The sequence below is a fragment of the Pteronotus mesoamericanus genome, unplaced genomic scaffold (assembly GCF_021234165.1).
Source record: "Pteronotus mesoamericanus isolate MK-2021 breed Mesoamerican mustached bat unplaced genomic scaffold, CSHL_Meso_final scaffold_636, whole genome shotgun sequence".
NCBI lineage: Eukaryota > Metazoa > Chordata > Mammalia > Chiroptera > Mormoopidae > Pteronotus > Pteronotus mesoamericanus.
Window position 1 is genome coordinate 1,606,157 of NW_026555324.1, and position 23,325 is coordinate 1,629,481.

At 41.2% G+C, this 23,325-nt stretch overlaps 2 protein-coding genes across 2 annotated transcripts; one reads left to right on the forward strand and one right to left on the reverse strand.

The window, feature by feature from the left end:
- The first annotated feature begins 6,504 nt into the window (after positions 1-6,504).
- On the forward strand, positions 6,505-7,501 carry LOC129061372 (olfactory receptor 7G2-like). The gene is given in 2 exon segments (XM_054562003.1): positions 6,505-7,461; positions 7,463-7,501. Coding segments are annotated over 2 exon segments (975 nt in total). The 5' UTR covers positions 6,505-6,525.
- Positions 7,502-19,844: 12,343 nt separating this feature from the next.
- LOC129061566 (olfactory receptor 7G3-like) lies at positions 19,845-20,783 on the reverse strand. Its single transcript, XM_054562263.1, has one exon. It carries the CDS (start codon positions 20,781-20,783, stop codon positions 19,845-19,847), a length of 939 nt encoding a protein of 312 aa, XP_054418238.1.
- Between the last annotated feature and the right edge of the window lie 2,542 nt (positions 20,784-23,325).

Genomic DNA, 23,325 nt, shown 5'->3' on the forward strand with positions numbered 1-23,325 from the left:
CTCTCACATATGGCCTAGCCTACCCACCCAGATTAACTCCACTACTGCTCAGTGCAGACATAAAACAATGCGGCGACAACTTGTAATAAGGACACTAGTCATTTGGATTCAGGGTCCATTCTAATGTACTGTGACCTTATATATATATATTTTTTTTAACATCACAAATTCACTCCCTTGTAGTTGTACAGGCCAGAAGTCTGATGTCAATTTCACAGGGCCGGGAATTGGCAGGGCTGGCTCCTCGTGGCGTCTCATGGGGCCCGTCCTTTGCCTATTTCAGCTGCTGCTGGTCCACCTGCATTTCTGGCATGTGGTCCTTCCTCCATTTTCGAAGCGCATCATATTAATCTCAGCTTTCATCATCATATCAGCTTCTTTTCTGTCAAATTTCCCTCTGCTTTTTTAATTTTTAATTTGCAAGCATTTTACTGCATGAAAGAAGACCAAAGAAAACACATACCTTTTATTTCAATTTTTAAATGGTCAAAACCCTGAAAACTTAAGCCATATATATTTTTTCCATTTTTAGGCAGGGCATAAAACTAGCAAAAAAAATCCAGGAAATGCTGACTTGAAAAATCAGAATGTTGGATTCTTCTTGAAAACAAGTAGAAATTATTTTATTGGAATAAAATATTGCAGATACTGTATGGGGGTGGTATTTTTTTTATTTTAATTGAGATATAATTGACCTATAACATTGTATAAATTTAAGATATGCAATGTGATGATTTGATACAGGTAAGAAACTTTCAAGCACAAAATACAGCATTGTACATTATGTCCCCAGAACTCATTTATCTTAAAACTTAAGGTTTGGACCTTTGGACCAACATCTCTCCATTTTCCCCATCACTCAGCCCCTGGTAACCACCATTCTACTCTCTGTTTCTGTGAATTTGACTTTTTTAGATTCTGAGTATAGGGGAAATTATGCAGTGTTTGTCTTTTTCTGGCTTACTGCGCACAACTGCCATCAAGTGTACAACTCAACAAAACATTATCTGCACACCCATCGCCCCAAGCAAAGTCTCTTTCCGTCTCCATTTCCCTCCCTTGCCCACCTCCACTTGCCCCACCCCCTTTCCCTCTGGCCCTCACCACACTATTGTCTGTGTCTGAGTTGTGTATATACGTTTTTTTGCTTAAGCCCTTTGCCTTCTTTCCTCCAGCCCCCGAACCCGCCTCCCCTCTGACAGCCGTCAGTCTGTTCCCTGTGTCCACGCCTCTGTTGTTGGGCAGTTCATTTTGTTCATTGGAGTCTACATACAAGTGAGATCATGTGGTATTTGTCTTTCTCTGCCTGGCTTATGTTCAGTGCAGCAGTGACATTGTGTTTTATCATTATGCAGTTTAAAGTGAAGAACTACAATTCAATCAAAAAGCTCCAAAAGTGAAGCAAAATTTGCATGCAATCTATTATGTGGAAATTGGAAGATGTAGTTATGAAAGTCTAAAAAAGAAGTGTGAACTCTATATGGATCACAGTCACAACTAATCACAGTGAATCAATAAGATCCTGTTGTATAAAATATAAATAACAGAAATTAAGGCACAGGAAACATTCAATGGCTCTAAAAATAACATATTCTTAAATGTTTGAACTTTACAATATTTAGCTATATTTATAAAATAGTACTTATACCTAATGTTTAAAAATTTATTCCCTTACAAGGGAGTAAATCAAGCTTCCTAATAATATTAATTACAGAGAGATGGCTTTGTTTGAAAGTTTTTTAAAAAGGTAGACTCTATTGGCAAAGGAGCGTGTGTACGTGAGCCCAAGGCACGTGAAGCAGAGGTGAGCGTGAACAGGTGGAGAGAACTGGGTGGTGTAAACCTGGCCTAATAGGGTTGGGGATTAGCCATCGTTAATTTCTCTCTTCTGTAGTCTTGCTCTTAAAGGAGTTGCAATGCCCAGGGATGAGAATGACACTAAAAATATTTGTCTCATGAGGAGCTTTGGATATTGATCCTCAGGGATACAGGGACTGTAAAGAGTCAGCCTGTGAGAGCCTCACTCAAAAGCCCTTGCCCAGTCAGGAGCAGCGCACCTGAGCCTCTGTCCAGCCGTGACCCTCACTGACCAGGAGCCCATTGCCGCCCTTGGTCTCCCTGCCCTTCCCGTGGACAGAGCTTCCATCTTAACATCCAGGTGTCACGTCAAGCATCGTTGCACACAGATGCCAGCCAGGTAATTACAGTCTCTTGTTGCTTTGGAAATGAGGCAGGTGTTTTACAATTTTATTCAAGGGAAGCATGTAAAGAAGTATATGCATGAAATGATCACAACTATGTGTCCCATGGGATTCCAGCCTGTCTTCTTGTTAACAAGTTCCCACGTGCGTTTGTACCAGTACTCAGCCAGTTCTCAACCTGATGTTCTGTGTTCTCTAGAAAATAGAAAAACCCATTATCCTCCTAAGCAGAAATCTGCCCGTCCTCAAACATGATGACTGTTACAAAACTGTCTGACATTTACCCGAATTCTTGTGGCGGTCATGGGGGAAGGCATTTTCAAAAGGGTTTTCCTCTCCTTTTCATGCCTGGTTTATAATATGCCATGTAGAGAGGGGTGTTTGCATTATCTCTGTAGCTGGGCTGTGGAAACACAGGAGAGAAAATGCAAACACAGAGATATTCACCCGACTGCCTTCCTAGTACACCTGTTTCTCTTTATAAAATTACCAGGCATTTTATATAAGAACAGCAGACATAATATAACAAATCAAAAATATATGACCATTCTTTAGCCCAGAATTAACAAATTTGTTGGCATTCTGCTATATCAACTTCAGGTCTTTTTTTATTGAATTTATTGGGGCAACATGAGGGTCACAAAACCACACAGGCTTCAAGTGTACAACTCAACGAAACATTATCTGCACACCGCATCCTGCGCCCGTCACCCCAAGCAAAGTCTCTTTCCGTCTCCATTTCCCTCCCTTGCCCACCTCCACCCGCCCCACCCCCTTTCCCTCTGGCCCTCACCACACTACTGTCTGTGTCTGAGTTCTGTATATACGTTTTTTTGCTCAAGCCCTTTGCCTTCTTTCCTCCAGCCCCCGAACCCGCCTCCCCTCTGACAGCCGTCAGTCTGTTCCCTGCGTCCACGCCTCTGTTGTTGGGCAGTTCATTTTGTTCATTAGATTCTACATACAAGTGAGATCATATGGTATTTGTCTTTCTCTGCCTGGTTTATGTTCATTGCAGCATTATTTACAATAGCCAAGCTCTGGAAACAGCCCAAGTGCCCATCAGCAGATGAGTGGATGACGGCTGCGGTGATTGGCACCTGGAACACTACTCTGCTGTGAGAAACGAAGAAACCTTTTCTTTTGTGACAGCATGGATGGACCTGAAAATTAATACGCTAAGTGAAACTGCAGATCTTTTTTAATAAAATACCAAAATAATATTTATATAGAAGTCACCTCTTTTGTACCCCATCAGTTTTTACTCTCCCCTTCCTAGCAATATCTCCCACCCATCCCTTTATGTTTTATGTGTCTTCATAACTGTGTGTAAGATAACAGGCATTTACCATAAAGTATATCCATAATGTAAAGAGACTGGAGAAATAAAACTTGAAATGATACACTGGAATACTCTCTCATAATTAAAATTAATGAAGCAGGATAAATATACCAACAATAAAGAAAAGATAAATTACACAAGAATGCCAAATTTAAATGACATGTTCTGCATGGTTCTGTTTATATAAAGCTTCCAAAATGCAAAATAATGCAATGGTTTATGGAGCAATGATGCTAATTATAGTAAAAAGTGCAAGAGAATATGTATATGAAGTGCATATAGTGGTTCCCCTTGGGGAAGGAAAAGAATCAAGATTGTACAAATACATGCTGTGGGCTTCACACAGATTATTTGTTGCAATAAAAGCACATGGAATGAAGACAATGAAGTGTGTGAATTTAAAAATATTCTTCTCTGAGAGTTTTTAAATAATTTTAAAATTGGTTTTCGAGAGAGAGAGGGAGAGACAGAGAAAGGGAAACATCAACTTGCTGTTCCACTAATTTATGTATTTACTGGTTTCTTCTTGTATGTGTTCTGACTGGGGATTGAACCCACAACCTTGGTATATCTGGACAATGCTCTAACCAATGGAGCTACCCAACCTTGGCTTGAAGTATACCAATTTGATACTGTTTACTGGTGAGTAACTAGTCCTTCACTGTTATCCATCATTTTTTTGTCTGAATATCATGGATTTAAAATATATTTATAGTTGAAATTTTCTAATCATGTACATTTGTGTCTTTCAGAAATATTTCTCATAGGTTTTCATTATTCATATATCTATTCCACTTTATTATTTAATTTTTAATTGCTATATTTCGTCATATGTCCATTTCAAATGAATATTAATATAATTAATGATGTCTTTATTCCTTTTCTCTGTGATAAATGTTCCCAGCTGGAGTTTCAGTTCATAAGCTTTTCCTTGAAATTTGAAGTTATCATGCTAGGGTTATTCTCTCTTTGTATGGTCTTACCTGGCTACTTGCCCACCCAATTGTTTCCTTGTGTGCAGGGAAACATTGCAAGGTGCTGTTTTCTGTGGCAGAGCAACAACAACACAATAGGAAATGTTCACATGAGGGTACTGTATGCTGAGTGCTGTTAGATACTCCTCCTCTATTCATTGTTCGCCATTGCAACATGCCCATGGGATTGTACGTTGGTTTCCACCACACAAGTGAGAATGCCAGGCTTTTCATAGAGGTGAACAATTTCCTGCCTTCACAAAGTGGGTGCTGGTCTGAGTTGAAGTGACACGCCAAGTGGTGTAGGCTGTCATGGCCTCCTGTGTTCCCCAGGCACGGAGCACCCCTGCTGTCCAGGGCACGGCGTTGGGGTGCCTCATTATCTTTTATATATCATATAAATCTGTCTCATCTTGCAATGATCTTCTAAGCACCAAAAATTGTTATTTTCCTCTATTTGAGGGGAGGGTATTCTTTCTCTCATTATTTAGCTGGGGTTTTTTTTTTTTTTTCTTTTTTAATAATAGGCCACCTATCACCTCAGGGGAAGAAATCCCTGCAGGGTGAGACAGAGGATGTCATCAACATTCACCCAGCCTCTCACAATTAATCACTAATGCAGACGAGTAGAGTTTCCACTGGAGAGTTTTCTGAGCTCCAAGTTCATAGGCAACAGTTTTAAATCTCTGCTCTGGTGTAGAGCGTATACTTAGATAGATGCCGTAACCTGCAACACACCGTTTCCAGGGTAACGATCTCACCTCGAGGTTAGAAATCTTGTAGGGAAGATAAAAGGTTTGGGGTATTGTTCAAGATGAACATATTTAAAAATTATTTTACTTTTTAAACATTTTATTTACCTACTTTTAGAAAGAGGGGAAAGGACGGAGAAAGAGAGGGAGAGAAGCATCAATGCAAGAGAGAACTATCGATCAGTTGCCTCTCTCACATCCCCAGCTGGGGACCTGGCCCACAACCCAGGCACATGCCCTGACCAGGAATTGAACCGGCGACCTTTCGGTCTGGAGGCTGGCACTCAGTCCACTGAGCCACACCAGCCAAGGCTATTTTATTTTTTGATTAAGTCTACATTCAAAGTTATTTTACATGAGTTTCAGGCATATAGCACAGTGGTTAGACAAATACTTCACAAAGTCGCCCCTCTTCCATATTTCAAGTACCTACCTGGCACCATACATAACTATTACTACACTATTGACTATGTTCTCTGTGTGGTACTTTACATCCCCATGACTAATTTGAACGGATATTATAAAATGTGAGGGATGATTTAGAGAATGCCCATTCTCTATTATCCAGACGCATTATGAATGGCTGGTCAGTCAGCTAGGCAGTCAGGTAACGTACCGAGCCCTTGTCCTTTCCACCCGCTGAACACTTAGTGCCCATGACACAATTTCATGTTATCTAAATGTCCTCATGGGTAAATGGGTGTTTGATGATCTAACTCACCAGTAATTTAACAAATATTTCAGATGGTCCTGAGCATGTCAAAGTTTGGGGACCATGCCCAACAGGAGAGATTCAATAACCCCATTCTCATCTTTCTGTATGTTTGAAGACAAAGGAGTATTTCTGAAAGAAATGCCGTGTCCTCTCTTTGTTTCAGCCTCAGCACTAGACACAAGGTGGGAAACAAAGATGGTGACCAACACACATCTGAGCCAATCAAGGGAGGGAAGAGAAGAGCAAGGGGGGAGTTGATGATGGCAGGAGAAATTAGCAGAGGAGATCTGAATGTCTCTTGGGTTCACCATATAAGCAGAGGCTTTTTTCCTTCTTGTTTAAGACCTGGTTCTCAAACTTTAGCACACATGAAATTCACCTGGAGGGTTTGATAAAACATTGGTTTCTGTTTGTGGCTCCCAGAGTTTATCACAGGAAGTCTAATGTGGTGCCAAGTTCCCATTTGATGTTGCTGTTATCTGCCTGCAGACCATTCATTTTATCTTCTCTTCACCCTGTCTTTTCCATCAGACTCATCAACAACATGGAGCCTAGCAACCAGACAGGTGTTTCAGAATTCCTATTGCTGGGACTGACGGACGATCCAGAACTGCAGACCCCCCTCTTCTACCTGTTCCTGTTCATCTACCTGGCCACCGTGCTGGGAAACCTGCTCATCATCCTGGCCATTAGCTCTGACTCCCACCTGCACACGCCCATGTACTTCTTCCTCTGCAACCTGTCCTTCACTGACATCTGCATAAGCACAATCACCCTCCCGAAGTTGCTGGCGAACATACAAGCACAGAGTCAGAGCATCACTTTTATGGGCTGCCTCACCCAGATTGGCTTTGTCCTGGTTTTGGGAGGATTTGAGAATTTTCTTCTTGCAGCCATGGCCTATGACCGCTATGTGGCCATTTGTTACCCCTTGAGGTACACAGTTATCATGAATGCCCGTCTCTGTGTTCTGCTCATTGTACTCTCACTGTTCCTCAGTACCATGGTTGCCGTGCTCCACAGTCTGATGGTGTTGCGGCTGTCCTTCTGCAAGGACCTGGAAATGCCTCACTTTTTCTGTGAGCTGGCTCAGGTCCTCAAGCTTGCATGTTCGGATACCCTCATCAATAACTTCTTGATATATTTTGTGGCTAGCCTATTTGGTGGTATTCCTCTGTGTGGAATCATTTTCTCTTATACTCAAATTGTCTCCACGGTTTTGAGAATGCCATCGGCCGGGGGGAAGCTGAAAGCCTTTTCCACCTGTGGGTCTCACCTCTCCGTTGTCTCCTTGTTCTATGGGACGGTTTTTGGAGTGTACATTACTTCTACAGTTACTGACTCATCCCGGAAGACTGCTGTGGCTTCAATGATGTACATTGTGTTTCCTCAAATGCTGAATCCCTTTATCTACAGCCTGAGGAACAGGGACATGAAACGAGCTTTGAAGAAACTCATCGGTAGGATATCTTCTTTTCTGATTTTGTGCCATTTACTTTCGGCTGGAGTTTCTAGAATGAGGGAAAGGGATAGAAATCCTGTGTGAGCCACAATGCATGATTCTTCCATCACCAAGTTCTAAAATGGCTACACAACATGATGACCAGGCTAATTGTACTTTGGAGTTGAAACCCAGATTTACCTTCTTGTCTAGCTCTATGACATTTGACATAATTTTAATTCTCATAACTCAATTTCTTTGCTCAGGGTTTATAGAAGCAGAGCCTGAGGCAAGGGTTCTAGTTTTAGTCTTTTATTTCGGGGGAGGGGGTGGTGATCACTTTCACAAGGTGGAAAGTTGCAGAGAGCGAACAAGACAGGGGAAGCATTGAAGCAAGGCTGTGGTTGTGTCTATCGGGGCTAGTTTCCACCCAATCCCCATGGGAGGGGCATGTCCATTTCACCCTGGAATTAGGCCTATAGTGCAGTAAGGGAACTGACTTTTTACACACCTATTTACTAATTAATTTGAGTTTTCACTGGTAAAGCATATTCTTTTGAGAAACATTTTCAGCTACCATACTCAGTTTCATTATCTATGTAATTTGCATAACTAGATTATGTCAGTGGTTTGAGAGGACTGTGAGGTATTTGAACTTCATCAGCAGGGAAGTCTTTGATTCTAATAAGAGAACGTCTTTAACTCTGACGTGCCGAACAATAGAGTTAGCTTCCATGACAAGGACTTGAGCCGTAAGACATGCAGAGGAACAGAGTTGCAGGAATTCATTCAATCCCCCCCAGGTGTTGCCTTGTCTTAGAACTGGTTCTCCTCAGAGTCACCAGGTGGTGGCGCCAGATGGAGATGTCATCCCTGGACATGACTGCCTGAGAAAGAACTCAGGCTGTCCTGGAATCAGGTAATTAAAGATTTTCCATGGTCAACCAAAGATATTTCTGTACTGGGCTCAATAAAGGCCCTCATAATGTTATCTACATTCTATGCCCCTCATTCAGTGACTTTTGATCTGTGTGTCGCGGCACGCTGGTGTGCCACAGAATTTTTTAAACACACAGCACCTGACCCTTTAGTCAGGGGCACTGACCTTTTACTTTTAAATTGTCAACCTAAAAAAAAAAAATGACAACAGCCAACACAACAATAGCCATCCCATGTGAATGAATCAAAATTATATATATATGTATATATATATACACACACATACATATATAATTTTGTCAGACTGGCAAAAAATGTATTTTCTGGTGTGCCACAGAATTTTTATTAATTAGTTTATATGTGCTGTGAGATGAAAGAGATTGAAAATCACTGTCCTAACTTATTGTTACATGAGAAAACAGTGAATTTTCCTTACCTAAATTAGGGTCTTTGTACAAGTGGAGCTGATCCCAGATGATCTGCATGGGCCTTAAATATAATCACATGAATGCTTATATCATATAACAGACAGAAATGGGAGTGACAAAGAAATGGAGGAGGTAATATAACCACAGCAACAGAAATTTGATTGACCCTGCCAGTATCTGATTTCCAGTATTTGACCATTCTCCCAACTTTTGTGAGATATAATTGTATATTACACTATGTAAGATTAAGGTTTACAACTTGTTAATTTGATACATTTATTTCTTACAAAATGATTATCACCATAGTATAGCTAAAGCTCCATCCTGCCACATAATTACCATTTTTTTGCACGCTGAGACTTTTAAGATCTACTCTCTGAGCAATATTCAAGTGTATAATACAGTCTTGTCAGCCATAATCATCCGGCTGTAATCGGATCCCACATTTTGTTAAACTTATAACTGGAAGTTTGACTGGCATCTCCCCAATCACGCCCATCCCAGCCCCTGGTAACCACCCATGAGTCTCTGGTTCTGTGAATTCAGCTTTTTAGTTTCTCCGCACCAAAGATGTCGCACATTTGCCTTTCTCTGTCTTATTATCTCACTTAGCATGAGGTTCTCAAAGTCTGTTCTTGTTGTTGCAAATGAAAAGATTTTTTTCTTTTCATAGCTAAAGATATTCATATATTTATATCACATTTTATTTATCGATTCATAATTGACAGACAGTGAGGTTGTCTCCGTATTTTGGCTGTGGTGAATAACATTTCAATAAACATGAGGCACAGATATCTTTTGGGATCCTGTTTTCATTACCTTTGAACATATGCCCAGAGGGAGAACTGCTGGAGAATATGGTTTTTCTATTTTTAATTTTGTGAGAAAATGTTCTACTGTTTTCCACAGTACTTGGCAGTTTATAGTCCCACCACGGTGTTGAAGTGTTGCCTTTTCTCCACTTCTTCACAAGTATTGTTGTCTCTTCTTTTGACAATAACCACCCTAACATGCATGAGGCAGTATCTCATTGTGGTGTTGATTTGCATTTTGCTGAAGATGAATGACTTTGAGAACCTTTTGACATACCTGTTGGCATGACATAACTGTTTTTGGTTAAAAAAAGTCTATTTAGGTCCTTTGCCCATTTTCAAAAACAGATTACTTGTATATTTGCTATAGAGTTGTATGAGTTCCTTATATATTTTGCATACTAACCCTTTATAAAATAAGTAGTTTGCAAAATTTTTCTCCTATTCCATAAATTGCCTCTTCATTTTGATGACCGTTTCCTTTCAAGTACAGAGGCTTCTTAGTTTGATATAGTCCCACCTGTTCATTTTTGATTTGTTGTCTTTGCTTTGGTGTCAAATCCAAAAAAATCATTGCCAAAACCAGTGTCAAGGAGTTTATCCCCTAAGTTTTCTTCTGAAGTTTTACTGTTTTAGTTCTTATATTAAGTCTTTAAATCATTCTGAGCTGACTTTTGTTATAAAATTGGGGTCCACTTTCATTCTTTAATTCTCATTACCTGCCATAGTAACTATCCACTTACTATGGACATAAATCAATAAAGCCACTGGGCCCCAGCTCACCTATCATGTAATGCTTCAGTTCTATTTGTGATACATGGAAAACTTTAATTTTTTTTTGAGTCCAGCTATATCTTCATATATTTTATGAAGATATAAAGTTTTATATAAGTTTTATATAAGTTATAAGTCTGAAGTTTACTGGGGTTAAGATGGTGAACAGTGATATTAAAATTCCATCTTTTGGAATAAAAAACCAGTTTATTTTCAAATAATATATTTTAAAATACAGCCTAAGAAAGTTCACATCAAAAGAATTAAAATATAAAATAGATTGCTGAATGCATGAAAATACTAAAGTTCTTACAGAAAAAAATGTAAATGAATATTAATATGGAGCATTATTCACATCTATTAAATTATGGATGAAATATAATGCAATCTACTGTTAAGAACAAAACCACATACTACTGCCATGCACTACCATTGTATTTTATCACAACATAATTGAAAATGAAGAATCAAGGAGACTTGACTTGGGGCAGTAAACATGCAATACAGTATAAACATGATGTGCTGTGGAATTGAGCACCTGAAAATTGTATAATTTTGTTAACCAGTGTCACCCCAATAAATTCAATAAAAAGAAAAAAAACAAGAACTTCTAATAAATAAAGAAATAAATAAGAAAATAAAGAAGCATAAGTCAATCCAAAGCTCCCAAAGTGAAGAAAAATGTACATTGTATCTATTGTGTAAAAATTGCAAAGTATGGTTATGAAAGTTCAAAAAGGAAGTGTGAATTCTGTCCATATTGATCAGTGATAATTAATCACAGAGCCTACATCAGATTCTGCTGTGTAAAATATAGACAACAAAAATTAAACAACAGGAAACATTCAATGACTCCAAAGATAAAATACCTCTAAATGTTCGAATTTACAATATCTTAACTATATTTGTAAATATATTATTTATGCCTGCCGCAGGGAGCGCGGGGCTGCTGGATCTAAGGGTTACCGTCCGGGGCCAGCTGAAGTGGGAACGAGAGCTCTGATCCCACAGAGCCCGTCCCCGGGGTTGTCCTGGATAGGGGCAAACAAAATGAGTCGTCGCAGAAAATTTCTCTGTTTGCTAGGAGAGGGAAGAGAACTCCTCTCTCCAGTGGTGAAAAAGCTCCAAGCCACTGTGTCCAAAGGCTTTTATTGAGAACCATATGCACAGGGGTATACAGCAAAGCTCATCAATCAGTGTCAATGGCTATGTTTATAGAAAACAGACAGGGACAATTGAAGGATCTTCATTATATCGTTAAGGAAGGACAAGAGATCTGCCTCAGGTCAGGGTCTATGAATAACTTAAATCTCCTTCCCAGTATGAGCCTGTTATCATCACTTTTGAGGGAAGAATGAGCAAGCTTAGAGGAACTTACTTCTAGGCCTGATCGTCCCTGGGAACCTCCCAATCCAGTTTAGGGCAGTACCTGCCTTTAGTAATGTTTCAAGCCTGAGCCAGGTGGGTGGGGCAGAGCCATGAAGAGAGAAGACTTCTTTCAGATAGAATGAGGACTCTGGCCATGTCCAAGCCAAGCCAAGGGGTGCAGGCATTTTTTCCCTCTCTCTGTGTCCCCCAAGTCCTTGTCTGCTGCCCATACCGGCCAATGTCTGGCTTAGGTCATCCCTCCTCTTGAGAGAACTTACCCGTCATCAACAAGTGACCATCACGGGGTCAAGCAGGCGGATGCGAGGAGGGCAGGGGCTGCGCCCCTACCAGGGGGACAGGTTTTGTCTCCTCAGTGGCCTGTTTTCCCAAGGCCTCCTTGATTAGCTCCAGCCTTGGGGTCCTCTTGCCTGTCGGCAAGGCTATAATCCCTGAAACCAGGCGGGGCGTTTCCCAACATATGCCCAATACACAATCTATGTTTTCATTCTTTAAACTGGACTCAGACTTCATGATATCGTTAATGAGAAAGAGATGCGTTTAATTGTCACTTTTTGAAAGGTGTAGAATTTATTAGCGAAGCAGTGTGTGTACATGTGCCCAAGGCATGTGAAATGGAGGTGAGCGTGGACAGGTGGAGAGAAGCTGGTGGTGAACACCTGGCCCGGCAGAGTCAAGGATCAGCCGTCATGAATTTCCCTTTTGTGTACTGGTCTGTAAGGACTTCCACTGCCCAGGGATCAGAATGACACTAAAAATATTTGTCTAATGAAGACCTTTGAGAGTTGATCCCAGGGATAGAGAGACTGTAAAAAATCAGCCTGTGACAACCTCATTCAACAACCCTTGCCTTGCTGGGAAGCAGCGCACCTGAGCCTCCTCCCAGCCTTGACCCTCGCTGACCAGGAGCCCATTGCCTCCGCCCTTGGTCTCTCTGTTCTCCCTGTGGACAGACCTTCCATCTCAAATATCAAGGTGACATGTCAAGCATCAATCTACGATGACGCCAGACAGGTAGCTTAAAATCCTTTAGTTAACACTTTGGAAATGAAGACAGGTGTCTGACTACAGTTTCATCCAGGAGAATCATCGAGGAGAGCACAGGCATAATATAATCAACACCAGGCTTCCCGGGGACTCTACCTGTCTTCTTGTTGACAGGTTCTCACGCACATTTGTACCAGTACTCATCTAGTTCTCAATCTGCTGTTCTCCTACTATCTAAAAAATGATAGAATTTGTTTTTCTCCTGAGCAGAAATCTGCCCCTTCTGAAACATGAGGATAGCTACGAAACTTTCTGACATTTACCCGAATTCTTGTGGTGGTTGTAGGGGAAGGCATTTTCAAAAGAGTTTTCCTTTCCTTTTCCTGCCTGGTTTATGACACGCCATGCAGAGAGGGGTGTTTGCATTATCTCTGTAGCTGGGCTGTGAAAATGCAGGGGAGAAAGTGCAAACACAGAGAGATTCACCCAGCTGCCTTCCTAGTACACCTGTTTCTCTTTATAGAATTACCGGGTATTTTATATAAGAACAGCAGAGATAGTATAATAAATTTAAAAAATGATCATTTTTTAACTTATTCTAGAACTAACAAATACTGACATTCTGCTCTATCGGCTTCAGGACTTTTTAATAAAGTAAAAAATATATATAATCTGCATACCGAGGGCACCCCCTTTTATCTCCTCCTTTTCTGTTTTTCCTTTCCATAAACAACACCGTGTTGAATGTGATCATGTCCCCCATGTGCTTTACAGTTTATGTGTCTTCATACACATAAGAAGGCTAAAAGGCATTAACCATAATACTGTCAGGGAAGAGAGAAATAGATCGTGATGTACAATAAAGTATAAGACTATCTGTTGATTAAAATCAATAAAGTGGTACTAAATACATCAACATTAGTCAATAAATAAAATACATAAGAGTATCAATTTTAAATGACATGTACTGTATAGCTCCATTTATGTAATCTTTCTAAATGTCAAAAAATACAGTTATTTGTGGGCCAATAACTCTCATTACAGTAATGAGAGTTACATTACAGTAAAGCTGCTCAGGAATAACATGTATGACATTAGCGTGGTAGCTGCCCCGGGGAAGGAAGGGAACCGAGATGTGCAAAGTGTGACGTGGGAGCTTCACACGTACCTGTAGCATCTACTGCGCCAAAAGTGCCTGCAGTGAGGACGAGGATGTATGTGAATTTTAGACTGTTGACTGGTGTGTACCTAGCACTTTGTTATCGATTTATTTCTTTGCTCTTTACTAAGTTATAATTTTTAAAATGTGCATATATTTATTTTTATTATAGTCTATTATCTGAGAAGTTTCCATATATGTTTTTTCAATATTCTCAGGCAGCAGACTTTTAGTCATACAAAAATCTTTTCTTATATAGAAACCTATATAGGTTTTCATTATTTATATTGACTCAATATCTATTCATTTTATTATTTAATTCATTTCCATTGATATACCTTTCATCATAGGTCTGTGCCAAATGAATTTCAGTATTATTAATGTTTACTTCACTCTTTTTCTACACAATAAAGATTCCAGTTGAAGTTTTGTCTCGTAAACTCATACTAAGATTATTCTGTCTTTCCATTGTTTTTTCTCAATTTGCCCACCCATCGCTTCCTTCAGAGGAATAAAATACGCCAGGTGCTAATGTGCATGGACAAAAGAGACCACACACACACAAAAGAGGCGTCAGCACGAGGGTCCCACGTACTGAGGGCTGTGTGGGCGGCTTCTCCTCTGCTTGAGGCTCCTCATTGCTCATTGCTCAGCACCGCAACAGCCCATAAAGCCCACGAGACATCCCATTAGACAAATCAGGGCTCTGAGGCTTCTCATATGGTTGAACAACTTTCTCTGTTCACAAAGCAAGCGTCGGTTTAGATTCAATTTAAAGTGTTGGAATCCGAGAAATACGCCAAATAATAAAGGCTGTCACGGCTCCTGTCTTCCCCAGGAGAGGGAGGGCCGCTGCTTTACAATGACAATTCTTGTTAGGACACCTGATTGTTTCATTACTATCTTATAAATTGTCTTGTAAGTCTCTGTCTTCAAGGACCGAAAAAATTGTTGCTATTTTTGTCTGTTTTATTATGAGCCTATGCATTTAATTTTATTTTTGTTTAATGTAGCTGTTTTTATTGTTCTAAATGATATTCCCCTTGGCACCTTAGGGGAAGAAGTCCCTTAGGAGGAGATAGGCAATGTCACAATGTGGTTGTGCACCTTCTGCTAAAATAAATTCATAATGCAGATGAGTACCCACGGGGAAATTTTATAAACTTTATGCTTATAGGCAACCTTTTTAAAATCTATGCTTCGGGACGGAGAATATACTTGGGTAGATGCCATAACCTGACACACTACTTAGTATGTACAAGCGAACAGACCTTGCAGGGAAGGGGGAAAAAAGTGAGGCATTCTTCAAGGTGAACATATTAAAATTTTAAAGGAAAATTATGAAATCCAAGTGATGGTTTAAGAATTCCAATTCTCTATTATCTAGAGGCATTAACCATGGTTGGTCAAACAACCAACTCAGCAGTCAGGTAATGCTACCGAACAGTGGACCTGTTGTGCAGGGGGAGCCCCAGACACTGTTACCGGAACAACGCCCTTCCCTTTCCCTGGGGTCCTTCTGTTCTAGGTTCATTTGCCCCCCACCCTTGAAATCATGGCTCTCAATGGTAGAGCTTGGTGAAAAGGAAGTATTTATTCAAAAGTTATACAGGTTTTGATTAATGGCTAAAGGTTGCCCTTAAATCTCAAAGTCCATTTAAAACACCCACCATTTAAAACACCTACTAACACACACACAGTCCTGCCTTCCCCTCTTTGCCTAGTCAGGTCAGTTAGGGGTACCATCCTTCAGAAGAAAAAGAACAGAGTCCAGAGCTCAGCTGAGCAGGCCTCTCCTTGTTCCCAGCACCATCCTCTACATTGCCATGATCTCCAGTTCTTGATTTAGAACCATATGGCTCCTTCCCATGGCCCACTAGCAACGGTCCTTTCTCCCCTTGCCTTCCTGCATGGTCTTCTCCTTGTTCCCTCGTGGAGTGGAGCAAATCATCTCTGATCTCTTGCACGTACACTGTAATGGCGGGCGGGGGCGACAGCCTGCGTGGCTGCTACATCTTGCTTTCCTGCTTTCTAAGCCACGTGGTCAAGGGAGCCCCCACTCCGCTCTCAAAACCACGTGGTCAAAAGCCTCTAGCAGGGCTGCTGCGCCTAGGTCCCGCCCGGGCGGGAAGCCTCCCCAGCAACCCCCTCTCCGACTCCTCCAGCAGGCCCTGCAACCAGGGGGAGCTGCTTGCCCAGTTACATCCTGGGTTAAACTGCAAACTTTCCTGGTTAGCCTTGTTGATATCCAAAATAACCATCTTTGCATAGGAGGAATGAAGCTATCCCGCTGTTGTTAATGTGCAAAGTAATTCTCACTAGCCCTGCTCCTTGTTTCCCATCCCTCAAGGCTGCCTGCCTGGGCTGGGGTGGGGGGTGGGGGAGATGGTGAGAATATCCTATATTTTTATTGGATACCCCAATTTCTGGGCCCCGTTACAAATCCCCTTGGTGGGGCCTAGCTGTACCCTGTTACAGTAACATGTCCTGAGTCCTTATCTTTTCCAACCACTGTACAGTTCATGTCCACGACAACCTCCTCTTTCCTAAGTTTCCCTTATGGATAAATAGAGTGATGGTAGGACCTAACTCTGCGGTAATTTGACAAGCCCTTCAGGTCATTGAGCATGTCAAAGTTTGGGGACCATGATCTGCAGGAGAGACTGAATAACTTCATTCTCATCTTTCTGCTTGTTTGAAGGCAAAGGAATATTTCTGAAGGACATGCCATGTCTTTTCTTTGTTTCAGTCTCAGCACTTGACACAAGGTGAGAAACAAAGATGGTGACCAATACTTATTTGGGCACAGAGCTTGGAGAGACCAGGAAGATGCAGCAAAGGAGACTGACATAGCAGCCAGTGAAGCAGAGTGAAACCAGAATAGTGTACGATGCTGAAAGACGAGCAAGAACATGTTTCATTTAAAGAGTGGGCTGAGTCAATGTTGCTGACAATTTAAGTAAGAGAAGGATGAAACATAAGGTAGAGAACATTGATGATCTTCAAGAGCAGTTGAATGTTGCTATGAAAGGATAAGAAAAATGAGTGAGGCTGTTGTTAGAGCCAGATAGGATGCAGGAGCTAGAGAGGTCTGATTTCTTTAAGATCAGGGAATGCAAATGTACTGAATGCTATTGGAAACAAATGAATCAAAAGGGGAAATTAGTTACAGGGAGAGATGAGAGAATTACTAGTTATGTTTCTAAGTAAACAAGAGTGATTTGGTCCTAACAGAAGTAGAAGTGTTGACATTGATTAGGTGCAAATGCAACAGAACATATTTCTCTTAAAAAGAAATAGAAAATAATTATTGAGAAACATTATGCTAATTATATTGCTCAATAAAACTTTCCAGGAAATGCATCCTGAATTAAGCAGACTCACAGAGGTTCTTCCAAGCATTCAAGAACTGTAGAATTTCAGCCCTGGCCTGACACCTTGGTTGGCTAGAACGTCTGCCCAATATGCCAAGTTTGGGGGTTTGATCCCTGTCAGGGCACATACAAGAATCAACCAATAAATACCTAAATAAGTGGAACAACAAATTGATGTTTCTCTCTCTCTCTCTCTCCCCCCTTCCTCTCTTTCTTAAATCAAATAAAGAAAAAAAATTAAAAAGAATTATTAGAAAATATAAAGGAAGGAAAACCCTCTATCTCATTTTTTAAGGTCAGTACAGCGTGGATGTCTAAGGCATAGAAGTTTAGCAGAAGGAAGGAAAATCACAGGTACTCTCACTCCTACAAAATTACTAAGAAAAATCCACCAAATCAAATCTAACCAAGAAGGTAAATGGATACTGCCTTCAGGCAAATTCAATTTTGCTTCAGGAAGACAAGGTTGATTTTTGTTTTGTGTAACCACATTGTTTTCTTCTACACCTCTTTAAAGCCTTCATTAAAATGTTAATTTCTCAATGATTCTCCTTGCCCTTCTGTGTAAAATTGCAACACCTTTACATATTCCTGCCCTGTGGAGAAGTGTACTCTCCATAACCCCATCATCGTCTTTGAGCTGATATTTTTCTGTGGTAAATAGACTGTAAACAGAGATTAGCACGGAAGGGTTTATTGGGGAAGCTCTCAGGTTAGTCCCTGTGGAGGACAAGGGAAGAAATGTAGGACTGGGCAGAGACAAAGTGAAATGTAATGGAGTTCCAATGCCAAACGCCCCTGACCCAGCATGAAGTGCTGTAACTGGAATGTGGCTTCAGAGGTGTCCGAAATTGGGGTCAGAAGTTCAGGTCTTCACACCTGCACGGATCAGTCATCGTTAGGCAGCCCTGGCAAAGGACACTGGCCTCCGGGGCGCGGGCTTGACCTGAAGGGCGGTCCGCACCTGGCACCGGGCCTGACAGTGTGTTCTCAATATGTGTTGGATCAACAACTAAATGTGTGCGTTAGAATCTTACATATGCTGTGACACATTTATGGAGTGAAGACCTAAACATATCATTATTTTCAATAGAAGGAGAAAAAGCATTGGAATACAATGCAACATCCTTTCATGATAAAAAATAGAAACTACCTTAAGCCCAAAAGTGGTATTTCAGAACTAATCTACAGGAAGTGAAATACCTAATGGTTAAATACTCAAAATATTCTTTTTAAAATCAAGAACAATATATAACAGATGCTGAGTAACACTGCTTTTATACAAACAACATAGTTCAGGTTTGAGTCATTGAGAAGAAATAAACATGCAACTAGTAACAGATAATATTAAGCCCTAAGTAGAGAATGCCAAAGACTCTATAGATGATTTATTAGAAAGAATGAAAGAATGTGGTGAGGTTGCTGGAATCAAAATAGTGTACAGATATTAATTGCATGGCTTTACGAGGCAACATTTATTTAGAAAGGGTAATTTCTAAAAGACACTTTAAAAAAAAGATTTTATTTATTTTGAGAGAGAGGGTAGGGAGGGAGAGAAACATCAGTGTGAGAGAGAAGCATTGATCAGCTGCCTCTCTCATGGGCCCCTGCTTCAGACTGAACCTGCAACCCAGGCATGTGCCCTGACGGGGAATCGAACACATGACCTTGTGTTTTGCAAAAAATGCCCAATAAACTAAGCCACACCCATCAGAGCTAAAAGACACTTTTAATAAAATGTTAGATAAATACCTGGAAAGGGGTTCAAGAAAAGGTGTGAAAGCACATTGTGGAAAAATTGATAACATTTCAGTGAAGGATACAAGAAAAGACCTAAAAAATGGAAAGACTATTTTAATTTCAAATAGATATACACTATATCATAGAGATGTCAATTTTCCCCCAATAGCTTTTTAAATTAAAGACAAATCTTGGGATTTCATTGTATTTGAGAAGGTGATTTTTGAAATTTATATGAAGGAACAATGGAGAAAGATTACTCCACTTGAAGGCAAATAACAAAGAGGTATTTGCCTTACCAAATATTAAGATAATATGGAGCTATCGTAATGAAAATGCTTTGGTTCTGGTACAGATAGAAAAATAATACCAAGTAAAACTTCACTATATGAAAATTTCAATGAGAACAGAGGAGGCAGCAGACGTTTTTTAATGATAACGTGCCACGTGCCCCAGCAGCCCTCCTGCACAGCCAAAAGAAGTGAGGCTGGGATCGCTTAGCCATCACCCGCGTTCTCCGCTGACAGAACTGATAGAACTGAAGTACGTACCTCGGATCCTCCCAACATGTAAACTAGTGTAAGTATGTCAATGTTATAAGTGTGGAAACTGTGCTTAGAGAGTGTAAACAAATTGTCAAAGGCCACAGAGCTATGGTTTAACAGAGGCAGGATTTAAACTCAGAGGTTCTGATTCCAAAATTCTACCCTTAACTTGTTGATATCTGGTTAGGGGTATTCAAAGAAGCAGGTTAGGTTTTCTGGATCTCTGTTTATTTCTCTCTGTCACATTTTAGCAGTGTAAGCCCAACGCAGCTGACCTATCAATGAAAGCATGATATTCTAGAGGGGAGCTTACTCAAAGCCCCAAGCATGTCCTTGTTCCTCAGGCTGTAGATAAATGGGTTCATCATAGGGGTGACCACTGTGTATATCACTGATACTATTGCACTTTTCCTGGAAGAGTGAGTAGCTGCAGAGCTAAGGTAGACGCCAAAACCCGTCCCATAGAACAAGGCAACAACTATTAAGTGTGACCCACAGATGGAAAATGCTTTATACTTTCCACTAGCGGATGGGATTTTCAGGATGGAAGAGATAATTCGCATGTAAGAGAAAATTATCCCAGAGAGAGGAACAACACCCAACAGGCTGGTCACTAAATACACAAAGACGTTATTGATGAAGACATCAGAACAGGCAAGTTTGAGAATATGAGCTAATTCACAGAAAAAGTGGGGAATTTTCAGGTCTGTGCAGAAGGACAGCTGCAGCGCCATCAAAGTATGGAGCAGGGCATCGAGAACACTAATAAGAAAGGACAGCAGAACCAGCAGACCACAGAGTTTGGGGTTCATGATGACATTGTACCTCAGCGGGTGGCAGATGGCCACAAACCGGTCACAGGCCATCGTTACCAGAATTCCATTTTCCAATCCAGCAAAAGTCAGGACAAAGCAGATTTGGGTGAGGCAGCCAGTGTAACTGATGGCTTGGCTCTGCGTCTGGATGTTCACCAGCATCTTCGGGACGGTGGTGGAGGTGAAGCAGATGTCAGCCAAGGACAGGTTGCAGAGGAAGAAGTACATGGGCGTGTGCAGGCGGGAGTCATAGACAATGGCCAGGATGATGAGCAGGTTCCCCAGCACGGTGACCAGGTACATGGCGAGGAACAGACAGAACAGGAGGGGCTGCCGTTCTGGGTCCTCTGACAGCCCCATGAGGAGAAACTCCGCCGTATCCGAGAAGTTTCCTGATTTCATGTTGTAAATGGTCCTGATAGAAAAGATGGAGGTGATAAGAAAACTCAACTTTAGAGAAATTTCCTTAAACTTGTCTATGTTTTTGAGACCAAATCAGTTACAGATCTTTTCTCGTGATTTCTTCATTCCCCTCCTTCCTTTCTTCTTCCTTCCTTGCTTTTTATTTCCACACAACCTACCCCTACACCAGCCTCTGTCCCAAGATTTATTTTCCGTGTATTCTTTGTCAAGTAGGAGTGCTTGCTGAGAAGAAAATAGGAACGAGACATTGTCCTCTCCCTTAAGATGCCTCTAAGCAAATAATAATTCCAGGATAAAATTATTGAGGCTGTATTCTAGAATACAGTTTGGGAAATTGCAGCCTGTGGGTCAAATCCTGCTTCCTCCTTATTTTTGTAAATAAAGGTTTACAGAAACAGCCATTTGTTCACGTGTTGTCCATGGTGGCTTGTGAGCTACAACATCTGAGTTGAGTACTTGTGAGGGAAGCCACACAGCCCAACAGAACAAAAATATTCACTATCTGGCTCTTCACTGAAAAAGTTTGCCTACCTCTCTTTAGTCCAGAAACTTGATTAGACTTAGGTTCAACTTTTGGCAAACATCCTTAAGTATTTTCATGAGGAAGCACATACTGTCTGCTTGCCTTGTTTCTTGTAATAGTTATTGCCTGGATCCATTAATTCACCAGGAGTTACAAAAAACTAATATCCTAATTCTTTGTTCATTTACTGGTTGAAATACTTCCATTAAAGAGGAACTTTCTCTAATCAAATAGGTGGTCACCCAGAGGCCACACAACAGCAACATCCTCACCCTTTTTTAATGCAATTATAAACCAATAAAAGCTCAAAGCCCCCACCTCTCAATGCTGGCATATCTCTCCACACCAAGCCCCTCTGCACCCTTGGAGAGTGAATAAAAACTTTACACTCTGCACTTTCTTCTCTTCGTTAATTCTTTTATGGGCCACGTCACTGACCACCCTGACAGATAATACATTAAAGAAAATGGCCCTGGCTGGTGTGGCTCAGTGGACTGAGCACCAGCCTCCGAACCAAAGGGTCACTGGTTCAATTCCCAGCCAAGGCACATGCCTGTGTTGCGGGCCAGGTTTTTGATTGGGGGTGCAGGAGAGGCAACTGCACATTGATGTTTCTCTCCCTCTTTTTTCTCCCTCCCTCCCCCTGTCTCTAAAAATAAATAAATATATATCTAAAAAGAAAAGGTTATCTTAAAAGTTCTCATCACAAGGGGAAAAATGTAATTTTGTGTGGTGATGGATGTTAACTAAATTTATTCCAGTAATCATTTCATTTAAGAATTTATCGAATTAATAGGTAGTACACCTAAAACTAATATAATGTTATATATTGGTTACATTTCGACTTTTTTAAAAAGAAAATGTTAGTGAGCCATAGATCAGGCCCCCTCCCTATTATTCCTGGTTGGGCCATCTCAGCCCCTGGTTCAGGGGAGGAGCTACTATGTGGACCAACTCAGGACCGGCTCCAGGCCCCTCCCGGCCCCTTGGCCTACCCAGATGCCTGAGAGACAGATCCTGCAGCCCCGTTAAAGAGAAAGCCACAGGCCCAAAACATCCGTGTGCTAAAGCTCAAGATAACCAGCGTAGACTCATACCTGGCCTCTCCCAGACACAGAGTCTTAACTAGTCTGGAGTTTTCAGACTTCAGCATGGTGATCACTGTGGTAATCCCTACCCTCCACCCCTTAGAAGGAGCAGGGGATCGGCATGATAGAAACAGTTGCCACTCCCTTTCTCCCCAAAGAAGATGTCCTTGTCTAAAACTCATTCCTCATTTTCTTTTAATAGCTCTCCTCTCCCATCCTTCTTCCTGTAAAACCTCCCGTTTTTTTCCGTTACCCTTCTGGTTGTTAGATAGGATGCTGGCCAATTCATGAATTGCTTACTAAAGCCAATTAGATCTTCAAATTTACTCAGTTTCATTTTGTTTTTTAGCAACCAAAAAGAAGCAATAAAAGATCGGCGTGTGCTGGCAGTGTCCAAACATCTGCCTATGTTCTTATAAACTGAGTTTAAAAAATTTCTGAAATGAGCCTCAGCCAAACACACCATACAAGCACGACAGGCGTAGAGCTGACTGGGGTGGTGAATCCGCTTAATCCAAGCCCCCTGGATTTGTCTGGCTTGACAAATCGAGGCCCTGAGCAGAGGTGACCTTTCCTGGAGAAAGACAAGTGATCACAGGGATAATAACCATCTAGAGGTAGGACCTGAACTCGGACACTCCTTGGTTCGTTCGTGAACCCGCCGATTATGACCTGAGTCTGTGACCTGGGAAGGTCCCTGGACCTTTCTGAGCAGATTCAATGTTCTCATTTCTGCAATGAGAACTGCTACAAAAAAGGTACAGGATGCGTTGCAGGGGAGAGAGGTGAATAAGTGGAAAGCACCCAGCACAGGAGTCAGCCCACGGGGTCCTGCAATGCTTTTTCCTGTCATTTCTGGCTTTCGCTGTAGACGGGTCCTGATGCCTAGAAGAGAACTTGAGGGTAAAAC

Excerpts from the sequence above, each read along its gene's own strand:
- LOC129061566 (XM_054562263.1), bottom strand. The coding sequence starts at position 20,783 with ATGAAATCAGGAAACTTCTCGGATACGGCGGAGTTTCTCCTCATGGGG.